The sequence below is a fragment of the Misgurnus anguillicaudatus genome, chromosome 4 (genome assembly GCF_027580225.2).
Source record: "Misgurnus anguillicaudatus chromosome 4, ASM2758022v2, whole genome shotgun sequence".
Classification (NCBI taxonomy): domain Eukaryota; kingdom Metazoa; phylum Chordata; class Actinopteri; order Cypriniformes; family Cobitidae; genus Misgurnus; species Misgurnus anguillicaudatus.
The window spans coordinates 16,136,873-16,157,910 of record NC_073340.2 but is presented as its reverse complement, the minus strand read 5'-3'; the positions used below and the strand labels follow the sequence as shown (position 1 = coordinate 16,157,910).

Sequence of the window (21,038 nt, the reverse complement as noted above, 5' to 3'; positions counted from 1 at the left end):
TTAAATTTTACACTTTGTTCACACTATTCATTGTTGTTTCCACACTACACTGGTGTTGGCACAGAAATACAGTGTTAAAAATTAACACTCCTAATTTAAGGTCAACACCAGTGTAATGTCAATTCAACAATGTTAAGTGTTAAAATACTGATTAATAGCCACTTTTGTTGCTAATGGGTTGTTTCTATAAAAGACAAATGACAAGAAATATTGCAAAACCTCTTTTTATTAAAGTACATCACATTTAATATTTACATTGATACACACAACACTTTGCATTTAATACTGCTTATTTAAATACCTCAGCTACAATTAGAATACAGAATACAGTATGGAATAATGAAAGTTATCTTATACCACAGCGCAGTGACATGAAAACCACTTATTATAAGGTCTTTAATAAATCAAATGAGAGTAAAAAAAATTAGCCACCCTACTCAAAACTTGAACATTAAAATACACTGTAATTACCTTACTGGCAGGCAGAAATGCTTATCCTTCACAATACTAAAGATTTATCCATAACAAAACAGACATTTCAATTCAAAAGACGTTTCATTTTTCTTAAATACGTTCCAACCTGGTATTTAGTTCTGTAGTTGTTTTACTCATGATGTAGTGGAAGGCTGCATCAGTGGTCTTCATCATGGAGGGAATGGCTTTTTGGTCCAGAATGATGCAAAAATTCTGGATGCAACTTTTGTTCCCAACGCAGAGCAGGCAGGGCTGTGCTGATTCATCCACCTCAAAGCATGGATTGATGCTCATCACCTAAGTGTGTTTTAAAAGAGTGTATTTGATCAATGTATTTGATGTGTATTTATGAACTTGTATGCATTTACATGGGGTGAACAATGCAAGCAAACTAACTGCTGAATAAATAACTAGAACAAAATACTAAAAAAAACTTACACAGCACAATCAGTAGCTTCAGTTGCACATTGACCCTCTTTCTATTTCTTCCTTTCACAAATGAAAGGCAAGAGGTGAATGAGCCAGGGAAGAGCTGCCACATCACTGTCCCGTCCTAGCAAAACAGAATTTAAACACCATGAGTATACAGTTAAACTTTAAAACCGTAAAAGTAGCAAACCCATGTACACTTACCATATTTAAACTCCTGTTGACCAGACAGAGGGTCATCCATATTGTTGTATGTTGGCTATTCTGCAATACATCGCCTCAGCATATTTCTGCAGATTTTCTAAGACAAAAAGAGTCAAGAAAATACCAAAAAGGGTGCAGTTTTAACCGTTATTTGAATCAAAAGCATCTCAGTATAATAAATCATGTTAGAGACAGTGTACAGTACAAATGTACTGTGTGTACTCACATAACTAGTTGGTAAGCTCTTATCCTCCAAACTGGGTTAAGGAATAACAGTTCCAGAATTCATGGGTATGCCGTATTCAAATATAGTCTGGTAGGGTCCTATCACAAAAATGACAATAAAGACTCTGAAAACTCAACATTCTTTTTATATTAAAAACAGCACTCAAGACAAAATATGAATCTTCATTTATACATTTTCAAAATAGTAATCAATTTATTAAAGTTGGCAGCAGGTCATGTGACTTTCTTGCCAGATTAATAACCATAATATGTACAAAACTACATATACTAAAAAGATTGGTTAACTGTTCAGTTATGTCAAATAAAATGATTTATATGTATAAATATATAAACTTACCTTCTGTAATGAATTTATATAAGTATTAGCAGTCGTTTCTCATTGGAAGTCATCCATGTCAGGTCTTCTTTAATAAACTGCCCTAAAAACAGCATCTCTTCTGAATGATTTGAAGCACTGAGTGTGAGCTTTCACCAAACTAGCATCTATAATGACAGAAAAAAACAAATGTTCGCCATACACGTTTTACACTTTCGTATGTATTTGCCATTTGCATCTGTCTGACATCTAGCGCCACGAAAAGCTTACAACACACAATGCATCCAATCTGTGCATACAAATGATGATATATAGTGAGGTTTTGGTCAAATTAATTGTTGGTTTGGCGATATTTCCCCTGTTTGCATACATCTTAGAAAAACACATGACGATGCGGTTGCGGTTTTCTCCGTGTTTTTCAGTAATTTGAATAATTAACCGATATCCGTGCACTCACGTGCATGTAAACGACCTCGTTAACTCACGGTATCTAGCCTATATGATTACCTCATAACGAGCATCATATGGTGAATAAACGAGCTTTCATTTAACTTAATTTCATACCTTCAATTTGTCGTGCATGTCGCGTTTTATCATGGTTCAATTCTTTCGTTCATATCTCCTGTTAAAATTATCCTTCTTGGTTTTAAACTTTTAGCTAGCAGTTTAACTTTATACTAAACTAACAAGGGAACAACGTAACACAAGGTAGCTCTGATTAAACTGAACCAAATAACGAACAAAGGGGAAATAAAATGGGAAAAATATCTTATTTAGGTTTTTTGACATATGGCTGCGTAGAGTCAGACAGAGAAATAACAGTTTAATTTAGCTAAACCATGTGAATATTATGAGACTGATTTACCTGATCTCTTCAGTCCTCCTGTGAAAGAAAATGGCGGTAAAATCCCTGACAGGATATGTTTAGTGGAGGCGTGGCTTGATTTACACCGCTCAGTGTGAAATCTGATAACACCCTTGTTTTACACTGACACTGTCGTGAATATAACACTGGCCTAGCAATGGCAGTGTTATTTTATTACCAGATAGTGTTAAAACAGCATCAACACTGTGTATTTAACACCATCCCTGAAAATTTAACACTGGTGATTTTGCTGTGTAGCATAGTCATTTCTACATTTTGTTAATATTAGTGTATAGTGAATTGATTAACTGTAAATGCTGTGGTATACTTTAACATTTGTTAAAAACACTGTAGTATCAAGGACTTTACTACAGTTTAGTAGTAAACATAGGCTATTGGTTGGTTATAATAAGGTATGTTTTAATGTGGGGATTATTACCTTAGATAATTAAGTATGGGTTCACTACAACTAAATAAACATTTATATATATTTATAATTTGTAATTAATCATATGTAACTGTAGTTTACTATTGGTTTTTTGTAGTTGACTAAGCAACTGAACAACTGAGTCAATGCTTTAAACTATGATTAATTGTCAAAAGGGTATAAAATGTAATATACAGTAGGGTATATTAATTTACCATCTTGGACACACCCCTAAACACTTATAAGTAAGGATGGTGGGTGTAAAACGTGTAATACATCTGATTAAGCAACAGCAGCAGCAGTAGCACAGTCTCTCTCTCTCTCTCTCTCTCTCTCTCTCTCTCTCTCTCTCTCTCTCTCTCTCTCTCTCTCTCTCTCTCTCTCTCTCTCTCTCTCTCTGTGTGTGTGTATGTGTGTGAGAGTGTTAAGTACGTAGAGACAGTATCAAAGAGAGTAACTAACGAGCTCCTCATCCTCAACAACATGGCGCCAGCGTACAGCTGGATCGCGCACACAGACGCCAGGAGACTTCCTCACCAAGTTAGTTAACTAAGCAAACGCAGCGTCGCGAAGACTTTTCTTGCTTTTCTTTTTACTTTTCTTGCTATATAGTTCGCGTTTTCCCTTCGGCAAGCAAATATCATCAGGTTTTGGCCAGCAAAACTCACCTGTTTAACGGAAAGAACAGCGCGTACTGGACTCGCTGCTGAACGGAAAGCAAGGACTGAGATTACGTAGACGGGGAAAGAGTTTTTCCAGAAAAATAAAGCCATGTAACGGTGCTCGAAAGTGTTTTCATCAGAAGACATGCTTTTAAACATGAGTGAAAATAACTGTCCGTTTGAAGAAAGGGATAGAGACAGACTTCCTCCAATAATAAATCACGTACGTATTTTTTTCCCCACTTAAAATTACTGACTGAATGTGCACAAATAATTATACAGTAGGCTATATATATATATATTTAAACAATGCAATTACACGTATTTTTAGTCATATTAGTTAAATTATTTAGTTATATTTATTTGTATTTAAGTATTTATATATATTTTAAATATTAAACATAATTTGATCTTTGCTGTTGTTGATCAACCTAATGGAAATTATTTATTATTATTATTTATTATTTTGCCTGCTACTTAGACAAAACAAATCTACTGTTAATTCACAGCAAAACTTCCATATAAATATTTAACTCAAGCTATTGCATGTCTCTCATAGACCATAAGACAAATCATAAAGAATGCATTAGACATTTTGCACAACTATTAGTGAGGCATTTTAAAGTATTTGCTTATACTAAAGAAGACCAAACAGATAACTATTTAGTGTGTTGTTGGCCTCCAGTTTAGTCTTTCTCTTTCTCTTTTCTCTTCTGGTTACATCATGTATTGCCCTGTTGCTGACTCTCGTTTTTTGTTGGGGGGTGGGGATACAGTGGTGCTTTAGTTGATATTCTTATGTTGTCATTTATTTTTATATTTATATGCATTCGGCAGCTGCTTTAATCCAAAGCGACTTACATTGCATAAAAGCAATTTTATCATTTTCCCTGGAATCGATCCTATGACCTTAGCGCTGGGAAAACCCAATTATCTCTGAGATCATGGATTTAAATGAAAGTTTATGATCATTACAGTTTTGTTATAACTAATAATCTGGTTTGTAGTGTGATACATGTGATTCCTTTAAGGCACATGATGTCTTGTTTTATTGACAGAACTTGGATCGTGGACCGAAGCTTCCTTTCCCCTCATACGGAAGCTTCATTTCCACCCTGAATCACAAAAGAGAATCTGGCAGCCACAGCCTCTCATCGCCTTTACTGTTGCCTGCAGTTAAACAAGGTCAGTTCTCCTCCGGTGGTGATGTTATCACATCAGATTAACTATCCATACTAGTCTGTGTTTTATGTGTGCAAACCTCCTAAAGGTTACTCTAGACTTATGATATGCATGGGTGGTTTAAAAAGCACCTGTTGTCCGATTCACATTTTTAAATTTCCTTTGGTGTGTAAGTGTGTATTAGTACATGTTAACGATATGCAAAAGGTACATACCCCAAAGTAAACGATGACGTGAGTTATCGTCTCCAACGTAAATCTCTTTCCTTGGACTTTAACAAACACACGGATTGTAGACAACAGTTTACTTTCTGGGATTGGTGATGTAGACAAGACCGACATTATAATAATTCCTCCCGCTTCGGACTTACAGTTAACTCCTGTTAGCAACCGAATCTTTCAAACATGATAAGGAACGTCACGTTTCCGGCTGACGTCAGAGTTATTCAGGCCAATCACAACCTACAGATTAGCTTGCCAGTCAGGGACACAGAGATTTTCAAATCTGTGCATTTCAGGAAGAAAGTGAAATCTGGAGCTACAAAAATGAATGGTATGTGGAAACAATTTTTTTTTAACCATAAACCACACAAACACATTGTATTATACCAAATACAAAGAATAAGATTTTTTTAGAAAATGAAATAGGTGCTCTTTAAAGGTAAATCTCTTTTAAAACACATGGCAAACAAAGCTCATTGCATTTCAAAGCAGCCCTTTCGGCTGTTTTGAATTAATATCCACTTCACTGTTTCAAGCAGATGTGTTTTCTTTCTTTGTCTTGGAGATCAAAGATGTCGTCAGAGACTAGAAGTTGAATGCATCATACAGACAAGACGAGTGTTCATGCCTAACATGTCTTGATTGAACTGTGGACTTGTAATGAAGATACATGTGCTGGGGCCTGGCGCTGCTTTTAAAGATTATTAAAAAGTCTCCTTTTTACTTGTTAATTCAAAGCGTTCAAATTTGTTCTGACTCTTTTACGAAGGTTAGTGTACGAATCTTTATATGAATCTTAATGCACCCCCCGGTATGGTACAGAGCGATCCCACTAGCCAAACAAACCAAAGTTTGGGTACTTTGGTACACTCTCAGAAAAACAGGTACAAAAGTTGCAATTGGGACGGTGCCTTTTAAAAAGGTCCTAATATGTAAGATTTTGGTACAGATAGGTACTAGTATGCACCTCGAAGGTACCAAAGTGTACCTTTTAGGTACCTATATGCACCTTTTAGGTACAAAAGTGTACTTTTTGAAAAAGTATTGCCCCAGTGACAACTTTTGTACCTTTTTCTTGAGAGTGTATCATGGTATTTGAGTACGCCCTTTTAAAAGAACTTTTCCCATTATTTCCCTATTATCTTATGTTGAACAGAAAAGCAGAAATTTCGAGGACTGTTGGTCAACTCACTCGTTTGTGTGCTGTGAATGCAGACTGACTGTTTTGTGTGACTTCCCTAGCATGTTAACTCATGTTTCGCAAAATGATGGAAAATGATTCACTTACTGTACAATTCTGGCATCAGTATTCATTGTTCATGAATCATTCTTGTAAGAGTCAAGTTGACTCAATTCATTTTCACCTTACTGGAAGTAAACATTTGATCTATTTCTCACACAAAGCTATTATATCATACAGACCAATTTTATTTTACTGTTCCCAGTCATTTTAACAGCACCAAATTTTGGGGTGAACTAACCCTTTAAGTCAGGTGTGTCCATTACTTCTCCTGAAGGGCTAATTAGAGTTTAGTTGCAACCCCAACCCAACATATCCATTTTTTTTGTAGTTTACGAGAGGAAAGGAAAGAACAGGGTAGTGAAAGAGGTACTAGACTAGTAAAGGACCTCGAGATGGAATCAAACTCGGCACTGACCCTACCTTTGACCCTAATAAGTACTTTAGTTGAGCATTGGAGGATAAGGGTCCCTTTAAAAAAACAGTGCTCTCTGTTATTTTCCATGATTTTAGGCTAATGGTGATTGCATGTTGCCAGTAGTCTCTGGAATGATGAGAGTCATTGTTTGGTTGTTTCTGATCAAAATTGTTTGTTGTAGCCTGATTACAAAAATCACCTTGGAGAACCTGCTTAACCACACAGTGTATTATTTATCTAATATTAAAGCTACCATCTCATTAAACCGATGTGTGTGTATGACTCTGTTTATTTTCAGTGAGAGAGCTTCCCCCAATATGTCCAGATGTGAGACAGAAGCATCGTATCTCTATTGATGTTCTGCCTCCGGAGGTGAAAGCGCGTTTCATCTCAGAACCCATTATTCCCATTCGGACCAAAACCGGCAGAGAGTTCCAGTACGTACGCTTCCTTTGTTCAGTTACCCAGCAGTATGGTCTTTCCAACAATTTACATTATGTTAAACAGTGTCTTTGTCTGGTTAAAGGGAGGATCTTGAAAGAGCAACTATCTCAGGGGATTGGAAACAAGTCCATGATTTCTACTTGATCACATTTGACTCCTTTTTGGAACTCAATGCTGCCTTTAAGGTGTGTTGACAGTACTTACAATACAGTGTTTTGTTCAGTTTGAAGTATTTTTTTTCTAGTTTGCTTGCTGTTGATTGTTTTCATATTGCTTGAACCGAGCGTAATGGAAGCCAAATGAACTGCAGCCAACAGTAACTTATAATCCAAATGAGGTTTAAACATTTCAGTAGTTATGAAATTAATAATTGCTTATAGTTCACTTGTTTAAAATGTGCTTGTATTTATGCTGTTGAATAATGCTAATTTTACGAGCATCCTTTAAGCAAAGCCTAAGGTTTTTTAATGGGAACTCTGTGGAAAAAGTAACTGTGAAAGTCTGGAACGGAGCAAAACTGAACTTTTTGTTTTCCAATCGAATCAATGAGCTCATTCAGGGAGTTGTAAGAAGCAACATCTGCATACGGTTTCATTAGAAAATCTGATTATATGAGGTGAATGTTTTACTGTCAATTTTATATGGAAGCGTATATAAAACGGATCATAAAAATTGATGGTAAGAAGTGTTTGATGTGTACATCAGTGGTTTTATGTTGTTGTAATGTTCTCCTCAGAAAGAAGCAAATGCGCCCTTCAACACTATAGAAGACTCAGGAATAAACATCAAATTTGTCAATATTGTTTATGATGCCTTACTCTATACGGTATGTAAAGTGTTACCTCAGAGTAATCGTATTGAAATGACACAGTAAGCCATTGTCTGCTATTCTGAATTTTGGTTTGAAGAGAATTAATTTAATCTGCCTATTTTGCAGCCTGCGGACACACAAAAATCAGTTCTGAAGGGAATCATTAATAGCTTATTAAGAGAATGGAAAGGGTGAGTAGTGTATTGTATTTTCTCACTCGACCACAGCACGTTACGTTTTTGGAGAGAACTGCGTTTAAAAAATAAATGACTGCATGATCTGTGTGTTTTCAGGCCTCGCACAAAAGATGACCTTAGAGCGTATTTCGTTCTTGTGCAGGTAACGTCTTTGTTGTGATTTTACTTTTTTGCATGTAAAGACATGACATTGTTGGTATTTTTTATAAAAAGTGTTTATTGGTGTTTATGTGGGTTTTGAATGTGCTTCAAGACAAACCATGCGCAGCGCAAATTCATTATTCAACACCATTGCTTAGTATTTTCTCCATAAAATTGTGGTTATCTGAAGACAGTCTCGCATCAACACAGCTGAACGAGTGGAACAGTAGTCTGAGCCATATATAGATATGCATGCCGCATGCGTAGACTCGCCTCTACTTCTGCAACGCGAGCATGCAATGCTCACACGCAGTGTAAATGCTCTAGTCTAACCTGTTAACATCAGCGCCGAAAAAAATATGTGCTGCAAATGCGCATTGTGAAACATTGTGCATGGTGAACCCATCAGCTACGTGTCTGGAACTGCCGAATGCGGCATCTATGTACATATATATCTATGGTCAGAGCTGGTGAGATTGAGTGGAGATGGGGACTAATTTGCATATTCATAGATCTGCATATACTAAATGAGGCAAGGGTGTAAGGGTTACATTTAAGCTATTTTAAGGCGTGAAGAAATCATGGAATAAACCCTTACAAATGAAGAGTTTGGTTCCAAAACGCAATAAAGCCATTTTGCCTAATATCGTATAAAAACGTGTTTTCTGTACCAAGAAAGTGACAAGATGAAAACCACTATTTTCTGTTACAAACTTTCACATAGCATCTTTACGTTATAAAAACATAAACAATTCAAATCCATATAATAATCAAATATTTATTATAAAAACTTATTATTTTTTCCACAAAATGCAATAAATCCATACATTTTTTTTTCAAAATGCTATAAATCAATTGACTCAATGTATAAATGTGCACTCATCTTTGCCATGTTATATTCATTTAGTTGACTAGTGGTATACACTGATTAAAAAAACATTAATGGCATTAATCAAAACACTTAATTTGTCATATTAAGAACACTGTCATTGCGGACTTCTTTGGGATGTCGTCGCTTAACATTTTTCACAGCGATCAGCTGTAAACTGTTTTGGTCCTGCTCGATTTTCGTTGGCTTCGCTTAAAATAACAGAACGTTTTTCATAAGATTCCCTGGGGTCAATGTGTTAGCGTGAGAGAAGCTTGATGCTGTCGGGAGAACAAGCAACCGGCATTTTTCCATCTCCTGAGTGTCTCTCGCATATATTAGATGTTGATGGCTTACGTTGTATTTTTTTGTTTTTGTTTGGTTGTTGATCATGAAGTACAAAGTAGATGAGGAAAACTAGGATTCCATGTATTCAACGCGCCGGCATTATTGTTTACAATACGTGGAATAGTGCGCTGTGATTTGTTGAGCGGATTTATTGCATTCTGCAGAAACGGAGGAGTGGCGTTTATTGCGTTTTGGGAAAAAAGGGAGAAAAGATGACAGAATAACACAGCGGATATTGGATTTTGCGTAAAGTTAAGAATTTACTTTTAAAAAATGACCATATACAATACTGATTTTGGCGGTAACTTGTTTTTTTTTTTTTTAAATGGAGTTTATCGCGTTTTGGAACCAAACTTTTCAAATGCTATTTTAATGGCCAAATATGAGGTAAAATTTCTACTACGGGGGACTTTAAAGTAACAGTGCTTTTTTACTCTTTCAACTTTACTACAGTAATTAATCTATTTAGTAATAATCTCAAGCCATCAATACAAAACTACCTTCATTATGCAGAACTCAAAATCACAAGATACTTTTCCGTAATGCCTGCAATTTCCTTTCTCTCAACCCATAGCAGTTATCTGCATCTGAGTCTATAGATGTGCACTTACGCGGCTAAATTGCTCTAATCTCTCTTAAAGTTGCCCTTTGTGTGTTAAACACCCCGGGAGGGGGCAGATCAGAGTTTTGGGAAAGTCTTGATCTTCTCTCTCAGCACATGGCCTATTGAGTCCAGCCATAGCTCTGCTCGGCTGCAGACAGATTGTGAGCTAAGTGTTTACTTCACACATGACCAGCGCAGGCTGAACCGAGTCTGTCCAAATAAGGACAGCCACTGTGTTGAAGTCTGGGAAGCAGTGGGCAGAGAGAGATGATGGCTTAACCGAGCTGGCCGGTTTGGTCCGTGTATGTTTTTTTAGCTTTATAAAGTGTTTTTCTCTCCATACGATGGAGATCAGTGCTGGTGAAACTTTGCCCTTAAACAGAAGCATATAGTACTGTGAGGTCTGCAGTGAGGTTGTCCTTCTCTAAAGTTAGCATATAATGTTATTCGTCTCCAGACTGTTGATGGGCTCCCTGACCTACATTTCTCTGGAGGACATGGGGAGATTTTAAAGGAGAGGCAATTATTGCGCCGATCTGCCCGCCGCTAATGTCAGACAGCCTCTGTATTATTTGCGTTCGCTGCGCCTAAGGAAGGGATGATGTCATGCTGGAGAGGAAAAGAGCTGGTTTCCGTTGTAATGCCACTTTTTTTTATTAAAAGCCAGACTTCTTTCTCTGCTCCGAAACGAAAAGTTAGATTTCCTTTTTGAAGGTTTGCTAAAATGCTTTTCTGTCTTGCAGAACCCTCAGTACACCAGTCCAGCCACATATGTCATCTATGCACACTTACTGAGGCAAATAGCAGCTCTGGCTGAAGCAGACCACCATTTCCTGATGCACTGGTTTAAAAAGTGAGTCTCACTCCAGTTTGTATTAAAAAAGCATTTCAGTAGGAAAAAGTCATTTAGACTTTCTTCAAGATTCAAACTCATTTTTTAAAGCTCACATAACACACAATGTTTCTGCTAATCTCATGTTCATCTTGAGTATCTATAGAGTAGTATTGCATCCTTTGTATATCTAAAGAGTCTTTAGTTGTATTAGATTTATAAAAGACAGACCATTAAAAAAACAGATTCTTTTCAAATAAGCCCGAGCTTTTGGAGGCGTACCACGGGCGGAGCGAGTCACGAGCAAGCTATACACACAAAACATTATCCCACTATCTCTGGACAACTTATGACTCAGTACATGTTCATGACGTTTACATTATATGCACTAAAGCCGCCTTTCCACTGCACAAGACAAACGGCGGCCTATAAGCCGAAAGTCATTCATTTCTATGGAGAGTCGCAAAGAGGCTGCGTGAGGTGCCGACTATCTGCGGATGCGTAAATATTGGATCTGCTTTGAGCGTTGGATCCGTTAAAATTTTTTTAACTTGTGCGACTAAACCGCATGCGATATGGTGACCGGAAGTGATGTATTTCATTGTATTCCAATCATTAATCCTTTTTGTTTAACTTTATTAGTAACACTTGAACCCTTTAAAAAAACTATTAATTACTGATAAGTAATACATTATTAATTTAATTTGTGTACGTTATTATTTTAATTTTGTCTTCATATATTCTCTCCAAAGATATTGGCAATCTGTGTCATATATGCATAGCTGTTTATTGTTTCATTTATTTGCATTTATTTATTTATTCCACCATGGTAAATATATTAGAATGAAGTCTCTCTCTGGAATGAGCTTCACTCCTATACAATTTAACTGAAACTTCATTACGACTGCCACTAGGGGGCGAACTCCAACTGTCGTTTCCGTATGTCGTGTGCAGTGGAAAGGCGGCTTTAGGCAACGATTGCCAACAAAACAGACATTTGATGCAGTTTCACTTACCGCCTGCGACTCATGACCAACGAAATCCAGCGTTAAACAAACGCGCACGCACAACTCCACTGCTACCCCGGATAAACAAACTACATCAATTGTTTCCATAATGCTAGGTTTTTTGTAAAGCTGAACTTCTTTGGTGATGCTGATTTCATGTCAGCTCTTGGTTGGTGTGTGCGTGCCCTATTCCAGTTAAAGTGCCCATATTAGGACTTCCACTGTACTTTCTGTACTGAAATTGCCCATAAAAGAAATAAAAACAAGATCGTTAGGTATAAATCTCTCATGTTTGAAAAAAACTTTCTGACACAGAAATAACTCATACATCCAACTGCTTTTTTGACGCTTTGCCTATGTTTAGCATGAGGAATCTTAAACAGTGTTAATATGTCAGAATGCAGGAAATTGCTTTTATCCCCTTTAATGAAAACTTTCACAGTATGATGATTTTATTTTTGTATGATTTTTGTGTGTATAAAAGTTTTACTTGTGTAACTTCATCAAATTAAGGCACTTATGGACCTGTTAAAGGTCCATGACATCACCAAGCTATCAATAAGAATTACACAAAATGCCTACAAAAGAGTGTATATGGATTTATGTTCAATGCTTAAGAAATGTTTCATCTTTCAGGCTTCCTCAGAAGCGTTTCAAACAGCTGGTGGAGCGTTTGCAGCTCTTCATCACCACCCGCCTATTTCCTGCCAAGCCAGAGGAGTTGCCGCCCATGGCCAAATGCTCCTGGTGGATTCCCTCAGCCACTAAAGTCCTCTCCCTGCTCAGTGAGTACCGAAGAAGGGTAAAAGTAAAATGCTTTCCCATGACCCATGACCACATGGATTTCGATTTTCTGACAGATGCGGCAAACAGCATTTCCAGTCCTCCCATCGTCCCTTTCTCTGATTTCTACAACCTAACGCTGGATCACATCGACTTCATGGAGGATTACCACACGTGGCAGGCTCACGGAAATTCAAACAGGTTCACCAGCAAAAATATAATCCTGATTCAAGTTGGCTGTCATAAATCAGGTTATTCAAAACAAAATACGCTGCAGGGCTCATCAATTTTTATGGACTTTAAGGCCTACAGCTACAGTTTACATACAATTTATAAACCCTGCCCAAATTAAACATATGAAGAGCTCAGATGCAAAACCCATTAAGTGTGTCTGATATCTTTTCTTGAAATTTTTATAATTTTTTTAAACCTTAATGGATTCTGCCAACCAACTGCTATATCTAAATGGCCTGAGACTGGGATTAAGCAGATTTAAAGTGAAAGTATTTGATGAATGTATAATACGGCCTGAGAGCATTCGGTTAAAATTATTATCTAATTTTTGACGGGGGAGGCGTTTAGCGGCGTTTTAACACTGTCTATTACGAGGTGGCCCGTACGACCACATTTGTACTTTCTGTACGATTTTCCATTGCACCTGTGACGTTGGGGTTAGAGGTGGGGTTTCGTTATTGTTTTTTATGATAATCGTACGTTTTTGCACGATTATCTTCATACAAATTCATATGAATTAGCCAACTTGTAAAATGTGTACAAATTCTTGTGAGATCAGGCTAGGCGTTTGCATCTGAGCTTCTCGTATATAGGTATTTGCCAGTCTCTTTATTAAAATACAACCAGAAAATATAGGAAATTTGTATTCAGGTTTAAAAAAAATTGAAAAGCTTTTATAAGCTAAAGAGGCAAAGTATATCCATTTATACTTGAGCGATAGCAACAAAGCTGGTAGTGGATAAATTTTATATTAAATATTTTTTACATTATTAATTAATGTATGTAACTCTGTGACAGCTATACATTTGCTGACCTTAATCCCCTTAGGTTCACCTTCTGTCAGTTCCCATTCATCCTGTCCACTGTTGTGAAGAAAGCCATCATCCAGAGAGACTCTGAGCAGCAGATGATCAGCATGGCCAGGGTGAGACATCACCCACCCCAAAATCATTACCATAATAACATTCTTTACCTCTAAAGACAAAACTGCTTCACATATTAGTTCATATCTTCAGAGGATTTTTGATAGCAATCCTAGAATGGGTGGGGCGGCAGTAATCGGCCATTTATATGGCTCCCTCCCAAACACATGTGTCCAGAATGTAGGATAAACAGACGCACGGCTGGCGAAAAAAAGTACCGTCCTGACAGCACAGAGAAATATTGTACTATCTATTTGGCTGTTTGCAAGTATAGGGATTTTGACTGATAAATGCATTCCTGTTTTTTTACAATATAGCAAACTCTGGTGGACAAGGTCTCTCGCAGGCAGAGGGTGGATATGAGTCTGCTGTTTCTCAACATTAAAGTAAGACGTCTGCAGCTGGTCAGTGACTCACTCGATGAGGTAATAGCATTGCGAATGTAGAATACGTCTGTATTTGGAGATGTTACCAAGAACTCATTTGAACCAATAAAAACTATATAAAGTTCTATAGGAGGACGACTGTACGTTTCTTTATGGGCTGCAGTGCTCAGTACCGAGCAGCGCCATCTAAAATCTGTTTTCTTTTGGCTAAAAGCGTGTAGGATATGTTCTGGAAAGTTTTAAGTCTGGCTAAGGTTTAATTTGGAAAAAAATGGCCCCACCATAAACGTGTTCCTTTTTTAATAGCTTTCGAGAAAGCGAGCAGATCTGAAGAAAAAACTGAAAGTGACGTTCGTTGGGGAAGCGGGGCTGGACATGGGTGGACTTACAAAAGAGTGGTTTCTTCTCCTGATTCGACAGATTTTTCACACAGACTACGGTAAGACTGTCAAGACCAATGTCTATTTTTGAAGTTTTGTGGAAATGTGATCAAAATTTATCTGACTTTCATCTCAGAAATGTTTGTGTGGAAGTCACTGACTTCTGATTGCAGATTTCCATATCTTAGAAAATCCATTGTTATTTGTAGTAGCCATGTTTTTTTTAACTGTAGTAAAATTATGGTTGATTTTCATAAGGTAAAAAAGTACACTTCCATAATGTACTTAAAGGGGACATTTCACAAGACTTTTTTAAGATGTCAAATAAATCTTTGGTGTCCCCAGATATGAAGTTAAGCTCAAAATATAATATAGATAATTTATTATAGCATATTAAAATTGCAAATTGTAGGTGTGAGCAAAAATGTGCCGTTTTGGGTGTGTCCTTTAACATGCAAATGAGTTGATCTCTGCACTAAATGGCAGTGGCGTGTTTGGATAGTGCAGACTAAGGGGCGGTATCATCCCCTTCTGACATCACAAGGGGAGGCAAATTTCTGGAGAATGATTTACCAAAACTAAGTTACTGGGTTTTTCACATTTTCTAGGTTGATAAAAACACTGGGGACCCAATTATAGCCCTAGAACAATTTTGATTTTCATGATATGACCCCTTTAAAGTGCTATATTTTCGAACACTAACTTTGTACTTACTATACCAAAAATTCTTCTTTAGTACTTTTTAAGATAATCTTAAAAACATCTAATTATACTTATCTGTGCTATTTTGCTTTTAACATACCATCTCTGTATTAAAAAAAATATTTAGTTACCACTTGTAGTGAACTTGAACCCATCTTTCATTAAAAAAAATTTAATCTTTAAAAAAAATTACATTTTTAGCTAATTTTATTTTATATACATGGTGTCTTAGCACAGATAAGTACGCTTAGATGTTCTTAAGATTTTCTTAAAAAGTGCTACAAAAATAATTTTGTATTATAAATTAGTATAAAATAGACTAGAGCACTTTAAGTATGTTATGGAAGTGTACTTTTTTCACTTTTTTCCTCTGATATGAACCAAGCCATATGATTAGTGTTTTCTAATAACAAATGTGCTTTAAGAAGTCTCTTACAGTATATTGTGTGTTGCATTTTTTTGGGGACCATACATTTGGTAACTGTATTTTTTGCACTTTTGGATTATGTAAGAAATGGACGTGTTATTTTCTTGGCGCCATGAATTTTGTGGTGTTGTCCACAGAAAGGAGGCGGCAAACAGATTTCTACTTCAAATTGATGTTTGTTGATGATGGCAACAGTAATGAATCAGATTCAGCAGATTAAATGGGAAAATACTTTGCAGTATCATTAAATCACATAAAACTTATATAAAATGTAAAGAACATTCTGTCAAAATATAACCTTGATATCTTTAATATTGACTGAGTAAGGTCATGTCAAAGATTGCAACCCTTGATGCTCCTAATCTCATTATTAAATTATAAATCATCAGCCTAAATTTCACATGCAGGGTCATAATGTATATCCGACACTTAATCTGTTAATGTTAATTTTTTTGTGTCTTTTATGTCATTTGCAGGCATGTTCACTTATGTTAAAGAGTCACAGTGTCATTGGTTCAGCAGCTGGAAATGTGACAACTACTCTGAGTTTCGATTGGTTGGAGCCGTATCCTTTCATTTCCCTGCATCTTTTACAGTATAGGTGGTCACATGTGGGCGAAACTTAAAATAGCTCATAAATATACAGTCGGCTCCCACTTGGAACAAACATCATTCGCCTCCTTTCATTTCTAAACAGCGGTGGGGAATGTATTTTTTATTTACGGCCTTTTCAGATGTCAAGTACACAGCCTTGTAATGCAATTTGGCACTAATTAAACATTCACATTTTTAGTTATGGTTATGATACGGTTTACTAAGTGACGTTGTGCACACTACGCTATGAGGGACGTGTGGGTAGAGACACAGTGGCAGCCAACGCCTGCCATTACCCCTCTAATTGTCCCCTCTGGCTTGGTTTTCTGGACGCTTATGGCTGCCACTCCAACGCTTGGCCACTGCTCGCACCCGGTGCTCAGAAAATCAGGCGCCCTGGGCCTGAGCTGTCACCCCTTTTCCAGCTTTCCAGAACAGAAGTGCTGTGTCACGTCAGCTAAAAATTATGAAATAAAGATTCTTTTGTTTTGTCTCGCTAGGAACTGCCCGGGCTCGGTTTGTGTTGTCTTTATCATTGCCGTCCGCATGGAAACTATCCCGTCTGTCTGCGCTGCCTCTCTCTCTCTCTCTCTCTCTCTCTCTCTCGGGCTGAAGCGTTTTTTCCATCACTTTCACTACGCATATGGAGAGCACATGGAGTCGAGTTGTCAGCTACAGCTGAAAGTACTTACAGGCATTGCTTTTCACATTTTCCTCTCAATGTATTGTACACCTGTTGGGTGTTCTTTCACGCACTTATGGTGCTACTATAGGCTGTGGGATGAGCTTAGTAGCGGTTATTGGCAAATATCATAGGGCCTATCAAATTTAAAGACTTCAGGACTTCAGCATCCTCAAATAAGTTCAAGATGTGCTTAGTGCCAAAAGAGGTGACAGTAAATACTGAGAAAATCTGGTGGTGGCCTAAATTCTTGGAGCAGAAGGCTATACTGTAGGTTTAGGTTTTCACATCTCATCAGCTCCATCTTTAGGTTTCAATAGATACAGGTATTTTAATTTTGTGTATGTTTACATGCACAACATATTGTCAATCCGACGGAATGTAATACGATTGAAGGTTACGATGATATTTTACATGTTATACATGTTATAGTTTACATGCACCCTCAACATTGCAATCTGATTTAAATGTTCGTTTACATGTACATTATATATAGAATCTGTACGTTCAAAACTAGCCCAAAAGAATCCCAATGACTATTCACAGCCCAAATATCAATAATAAGCAACAAAAGCATTTAATATTTAACCCGCAGAAAAAAAAACTGATCCCAAATCTAAACTCGAAAAAAAACTGAGGACTTGGCAACGCTGTGCTGCAGACAGCATCTCTCGTCGAGTTCACGCTTTATCTTTGGATAAAAGTCAAAACTGAGTTGAAGAAAGTTGTTCTTAAGAAGTTTTCAGATATAGTTAATGAAAACACACTTTTCAATAGGCACAATGCTATTTTATTACTTTAAAGGCACACCGCGGAACTTTTTGGCCACTAGGGGGCGCAATACATGTATTTTTCACGCATAGCGCCCCTATAGGCCACAAGCGCCACAGCACTGTCGCAAAGGAAAAGAACTGGCCAACCTTAAAACTAAACCAAAAACTAAACCTTTAAAACGCTAAACGATCGACATTTTGAGGCATCAGGGAGAAATGCAGTCATGTTACAACTTTCTGATGAGGAACTCGTGGCAGAAGCCATTTCTCAGTCTGAAGGTTGCAGCCTCAGGATGTCATATTTCTAATCTGCATACGTCATCAAGACTGTCTTATTTCAGAATATTAACAATTATAAAGTTGACTATAATACTTAGTTAATCGTAAATAGTTAAAAAACAAATTGTGTGGAGGAAGTGACATATGCCGTAAAGCAGTCGAATTTTGTAGTTTTTTTTGTGCTCTGGTTATTACCAGAAACCTTAAGTTTTAAAGTACGAGTAAAAGCAATACAGACCCCGTCAGGCTATTGTAGACATGTCATTCAACCTATTTAAAGTCGATGTACTATCACAACAGTCTTGAAAATGTATTATGAAGGTTGAAAAATTACATGGTGTGGCTTTAAGTAGCCTAATGTTTTAAAAGTACACATAAATGCTGCAGAATTTAGTAGCCTACATCCCGTGTACACCACGTGACCATTAACGTTACCTTAATAATGGGTGATGCTATTGCGTGTTTCTGTGATGAGAATCATCTGATATAAGAGGTAAATATACGCGAATTTCGGAGCACAAATGTTCTGCGCATGTGCACAGGGTATTTTTGCATCCGATTTAGAAAATACTACGATTCACGCGTTTACATGCGTACTTTTCTCCTGCTGATCGGATCACAGATTGTCCTCAATCGTATTGGTGTTTACATGAAAACTTTTCAATACGATTGAGCCATCAATATGATTCCAAACGGATTATTTGGTTGCATGTAAACGTACCTTTTGTTACATACTCGTCATCTATATCGATCATTATATATATATATATATATATATAATGCTTATTTAGTTTCTGTGTTATTTAAATCCACTATACAACTTTTAATAAGCTTGCCCGATGTCCCGTCTGGATTTGATTTAAAAGCAAATTGGCTTTTAGTCTTTGTCAGTAAACATTTCTCCTTTATTGCCAGTAGGAATGTCAAAAGCTTGTGTGTTTCTGTTATTTTACCCACATTATCAGTTGTTAAATACTGTAATTTCCAATTGCTGCCTTAAATCCCACAATCCTGTGCGTGCAGTTGGTCTAGAAATGAGAGGAATAAAAGTGTTGTCTGTCCGTTCGAGGGTCTAAAAGACCTTGATTCATTTATAAATCTTCTAAACCAAAATTATGATCCTGTTTGGATTCGAAAATTAAGAACTGACGTCATTAAATATTTGCTTGGTTATCTCACTTGTATTTGTTTTAAATCTTTAGACGTTGCGTTACGGTGCCTGGGAAGCCTGAAGCCAGTTTCCGGGAAAGGTGCCTTCATAGAAAAATGCTGCCTGTTAAGTTATTGACTGTCTGGGCAGCAAGGCACCCGTCTTTGGTTTTGGATAGGGCTATTGTGTAACAGAAAGTTTGAGATGTGTGTATGTGTGTGTAGTGTAGACACAGTGAATGTTCACAGCTGTGCACACTTAACCCAACTGTCAGCTCATGGGCTTGGCTGTGTACAACAGCATCACACTGGACATCCGCTTCCCTCCCTGCGTCTACAAGAAGCTGCTGACCCCGCCGATTGTACCGTGTGACCTCGACACTCCCGTCGGCATGGCGACCCTCACCCTGGAAGACCTTCAGCAGGTTATGCCCGTATGTACACAAGCTGTGACGCACCACATGCCGTAATATCACATTCAGTCACATGGTGATGTGCATTTGTCAATCACACATGGGTAAATTACAAGCGTTTAATGTTTTTTTATTTATCTTTGTCTGATTAAAATCAGCGTGATTACTTTTACCTTTCCACTGTATGTGAGAAATGACGGCTGATAAATCGAAAAGCGAATCGTAAGGGGGCTGCGTGGGGCGGCAGTTGTCTGCGGGTGCATAATTATTGGATCCAGTTTGAGCTTTGGATGCATTAAAAAAAATACTTGTGGGTCTACACCACATTTCACATGTAGACCAGAAGTGATGTATTTCAGTATGTTCCAATCAAAACACTGTGTGCAAGGTAAAAATTATTAGTCCTAAATTTATCACTAACACTTCATTCCTTTAAAAACAATTGATAAGTGAATTATTAACTGTAAATATATTCATAGATTAAAGGCGCTGGAATGAGCTTCTCTCCCATGTTGACATGGATTTACGATTAAACTGAAATTTCATTACGACTGCCACTAGGGGGCGAACTCCGAGAGTCGAGTCCGAATGTAGTTTACAATTATTAGGAGAAGACTTATATGTTGTAAATACTTGAAATGTAACAATTTGTGAAAGTTAAACAGTTATAAACAAAAGAAGTTTAAGAGCTCTGCAATACAGTTAGTGCCATAGAAAAATACATGTGTTGATTATTTACACTTGCACTTTTTTTGTGCAATATTCATAGTTGAACTATACACATGCAACGTGTATAGTTTTCAAAACATTAAAAAAATGCAATTGTTTTCAAAACATTAAATAAAAGAAAATATGAGTTTTCAGTTATTAAAAGGCAAAGTACTGGATACAAGAAGTGTGCATATTTAAAAAAAATGCCCCTATAACATGACCTATAATAAAAAGTAACAAAAACAACATAAGTTTTATATATTATATTGTAAGGAAAATAAGTATTTGAACACCCTGCTATTTTGCAAGTTCTCGCACTTAGAAATCATGGAGGGGTCTGAAATTGTCATCGTAGGTGCATGTCCACTGTGAGAGACATAATCTAAAAAAATCCAGAAATCACAATGTACAACTATTTATTTGTATGATACAGCTGCAAATAAGTATTTGAACATCTGAGAAAGTCAATGTTAATATTTGGTACAGTAGCCTTTGTTTGCCGTTACAGAGGTCAAACGTTTCCTGTAGTTTTTCACCAGGTTTGCACACACTGCAGGAGGGATTTTGGCCCACTCCTCCACACAGATCTTCTCTAGATCAGTCAGGTTTCTGGCCTGTTGCTGAGAAACACAGAGTTTAAGCTCCCTCCAAAGATTCTCTATTGGG

The 21,038-nt window shown here is 37.0% G+C and overlaps 1 protein-coding gene and 1 long non-coding RNA gene across 4 annotated transcripts in view; one reads left to right on the top strand and one right to left on the bottom strand.

Moving 5' to 3' along the window:
- Positions 1-208: 208 nt before the first annotated feature.
- On the bottom strand, positions 209-2,796 carry LOC129439354 (uncharacterized). Of its 2 annotated transcripts, XR_012369225.1 has the most exons (6): positions 2,535-2,796; positions 1,691-1,836; positions 1,334-1,431; positions 1,108-1,193; positions 913-1,027; positions 209-771 (listed from the first exon to the last, which is right to left on the bottom strand). It is a non-coding gene; the product is annotated as an uncharacterized lncRNA (long non-coding RNA). The 2 variants fall into 2 exon arrangements; XR_012369224.1 differs by having other exon boundaries at positions 1,691-2,796.
- A 601-nt stretch (positions 2,797-3,397) lies between these two features.
- The window catches only part of hectd2 (HECT domain containing 2), a 32,786-nt gene continuing 15,145 nt past the window's right edge, over positions 3,398-21,038 (top strand). Inside the window, exons 1-15 of one of the 2 annotated variants that reach the window (XM_055176080.2) lie at positions 3,399-3,846; positions 4,682-4,808; positions 6,983-7,121; positions 7,211-7,313; positions 7,865-7,954; positions 8,066-8,130; positions 8,233-8,278; positions 10,841-10,950; positions 12,573-12,721; positions 12,797-12,920; positions 13,782-13,878; positions 14,194-14,301; positions 14,569-14,701; positions 16,248-16,336; positions 19,524-19,682. In XM_055176080.2, the coding sequence (XP_055032055.1) occupies positions 3,769-3,846; positions 4,682-4,808; positions 6,983-7,121; positions 7,211-7,313; positions 7,865-7,954; positions 8,066-8,130; positions 8,233-8,278; positions 10,841-10,950; positions 12,573-12,721; positions 12,797-12,920; positions 13,782-13,878; positions 14,194-14,301; positions 14,569-14,701; positions 16,248-16,336; positions 19,524-19,682 (1,617 nt within the window). In that variant the 5' untranslated portion in view covers positions 3,399-3,768. Of the gene's footprint in view, positions 3,847-4,681; positions 4,809-6,982; positions 7,122-7,210; positions 7,314-7,864; positions 7,955-8,065; positions 8,131-8,232; positions 8,279-10,840; positions 10,951-12,572; positions 12,722-12,796; positions 12,921-13,781; positions 13,879-14,193; positions 14,302-14,568; positions 14,702-16,247; positions 16,337-19,523; positions 19,683-21,038 lie in introns of both variants that reach the window. The other variant, XM_073866784.1, reaches the window with a different exon arrangement.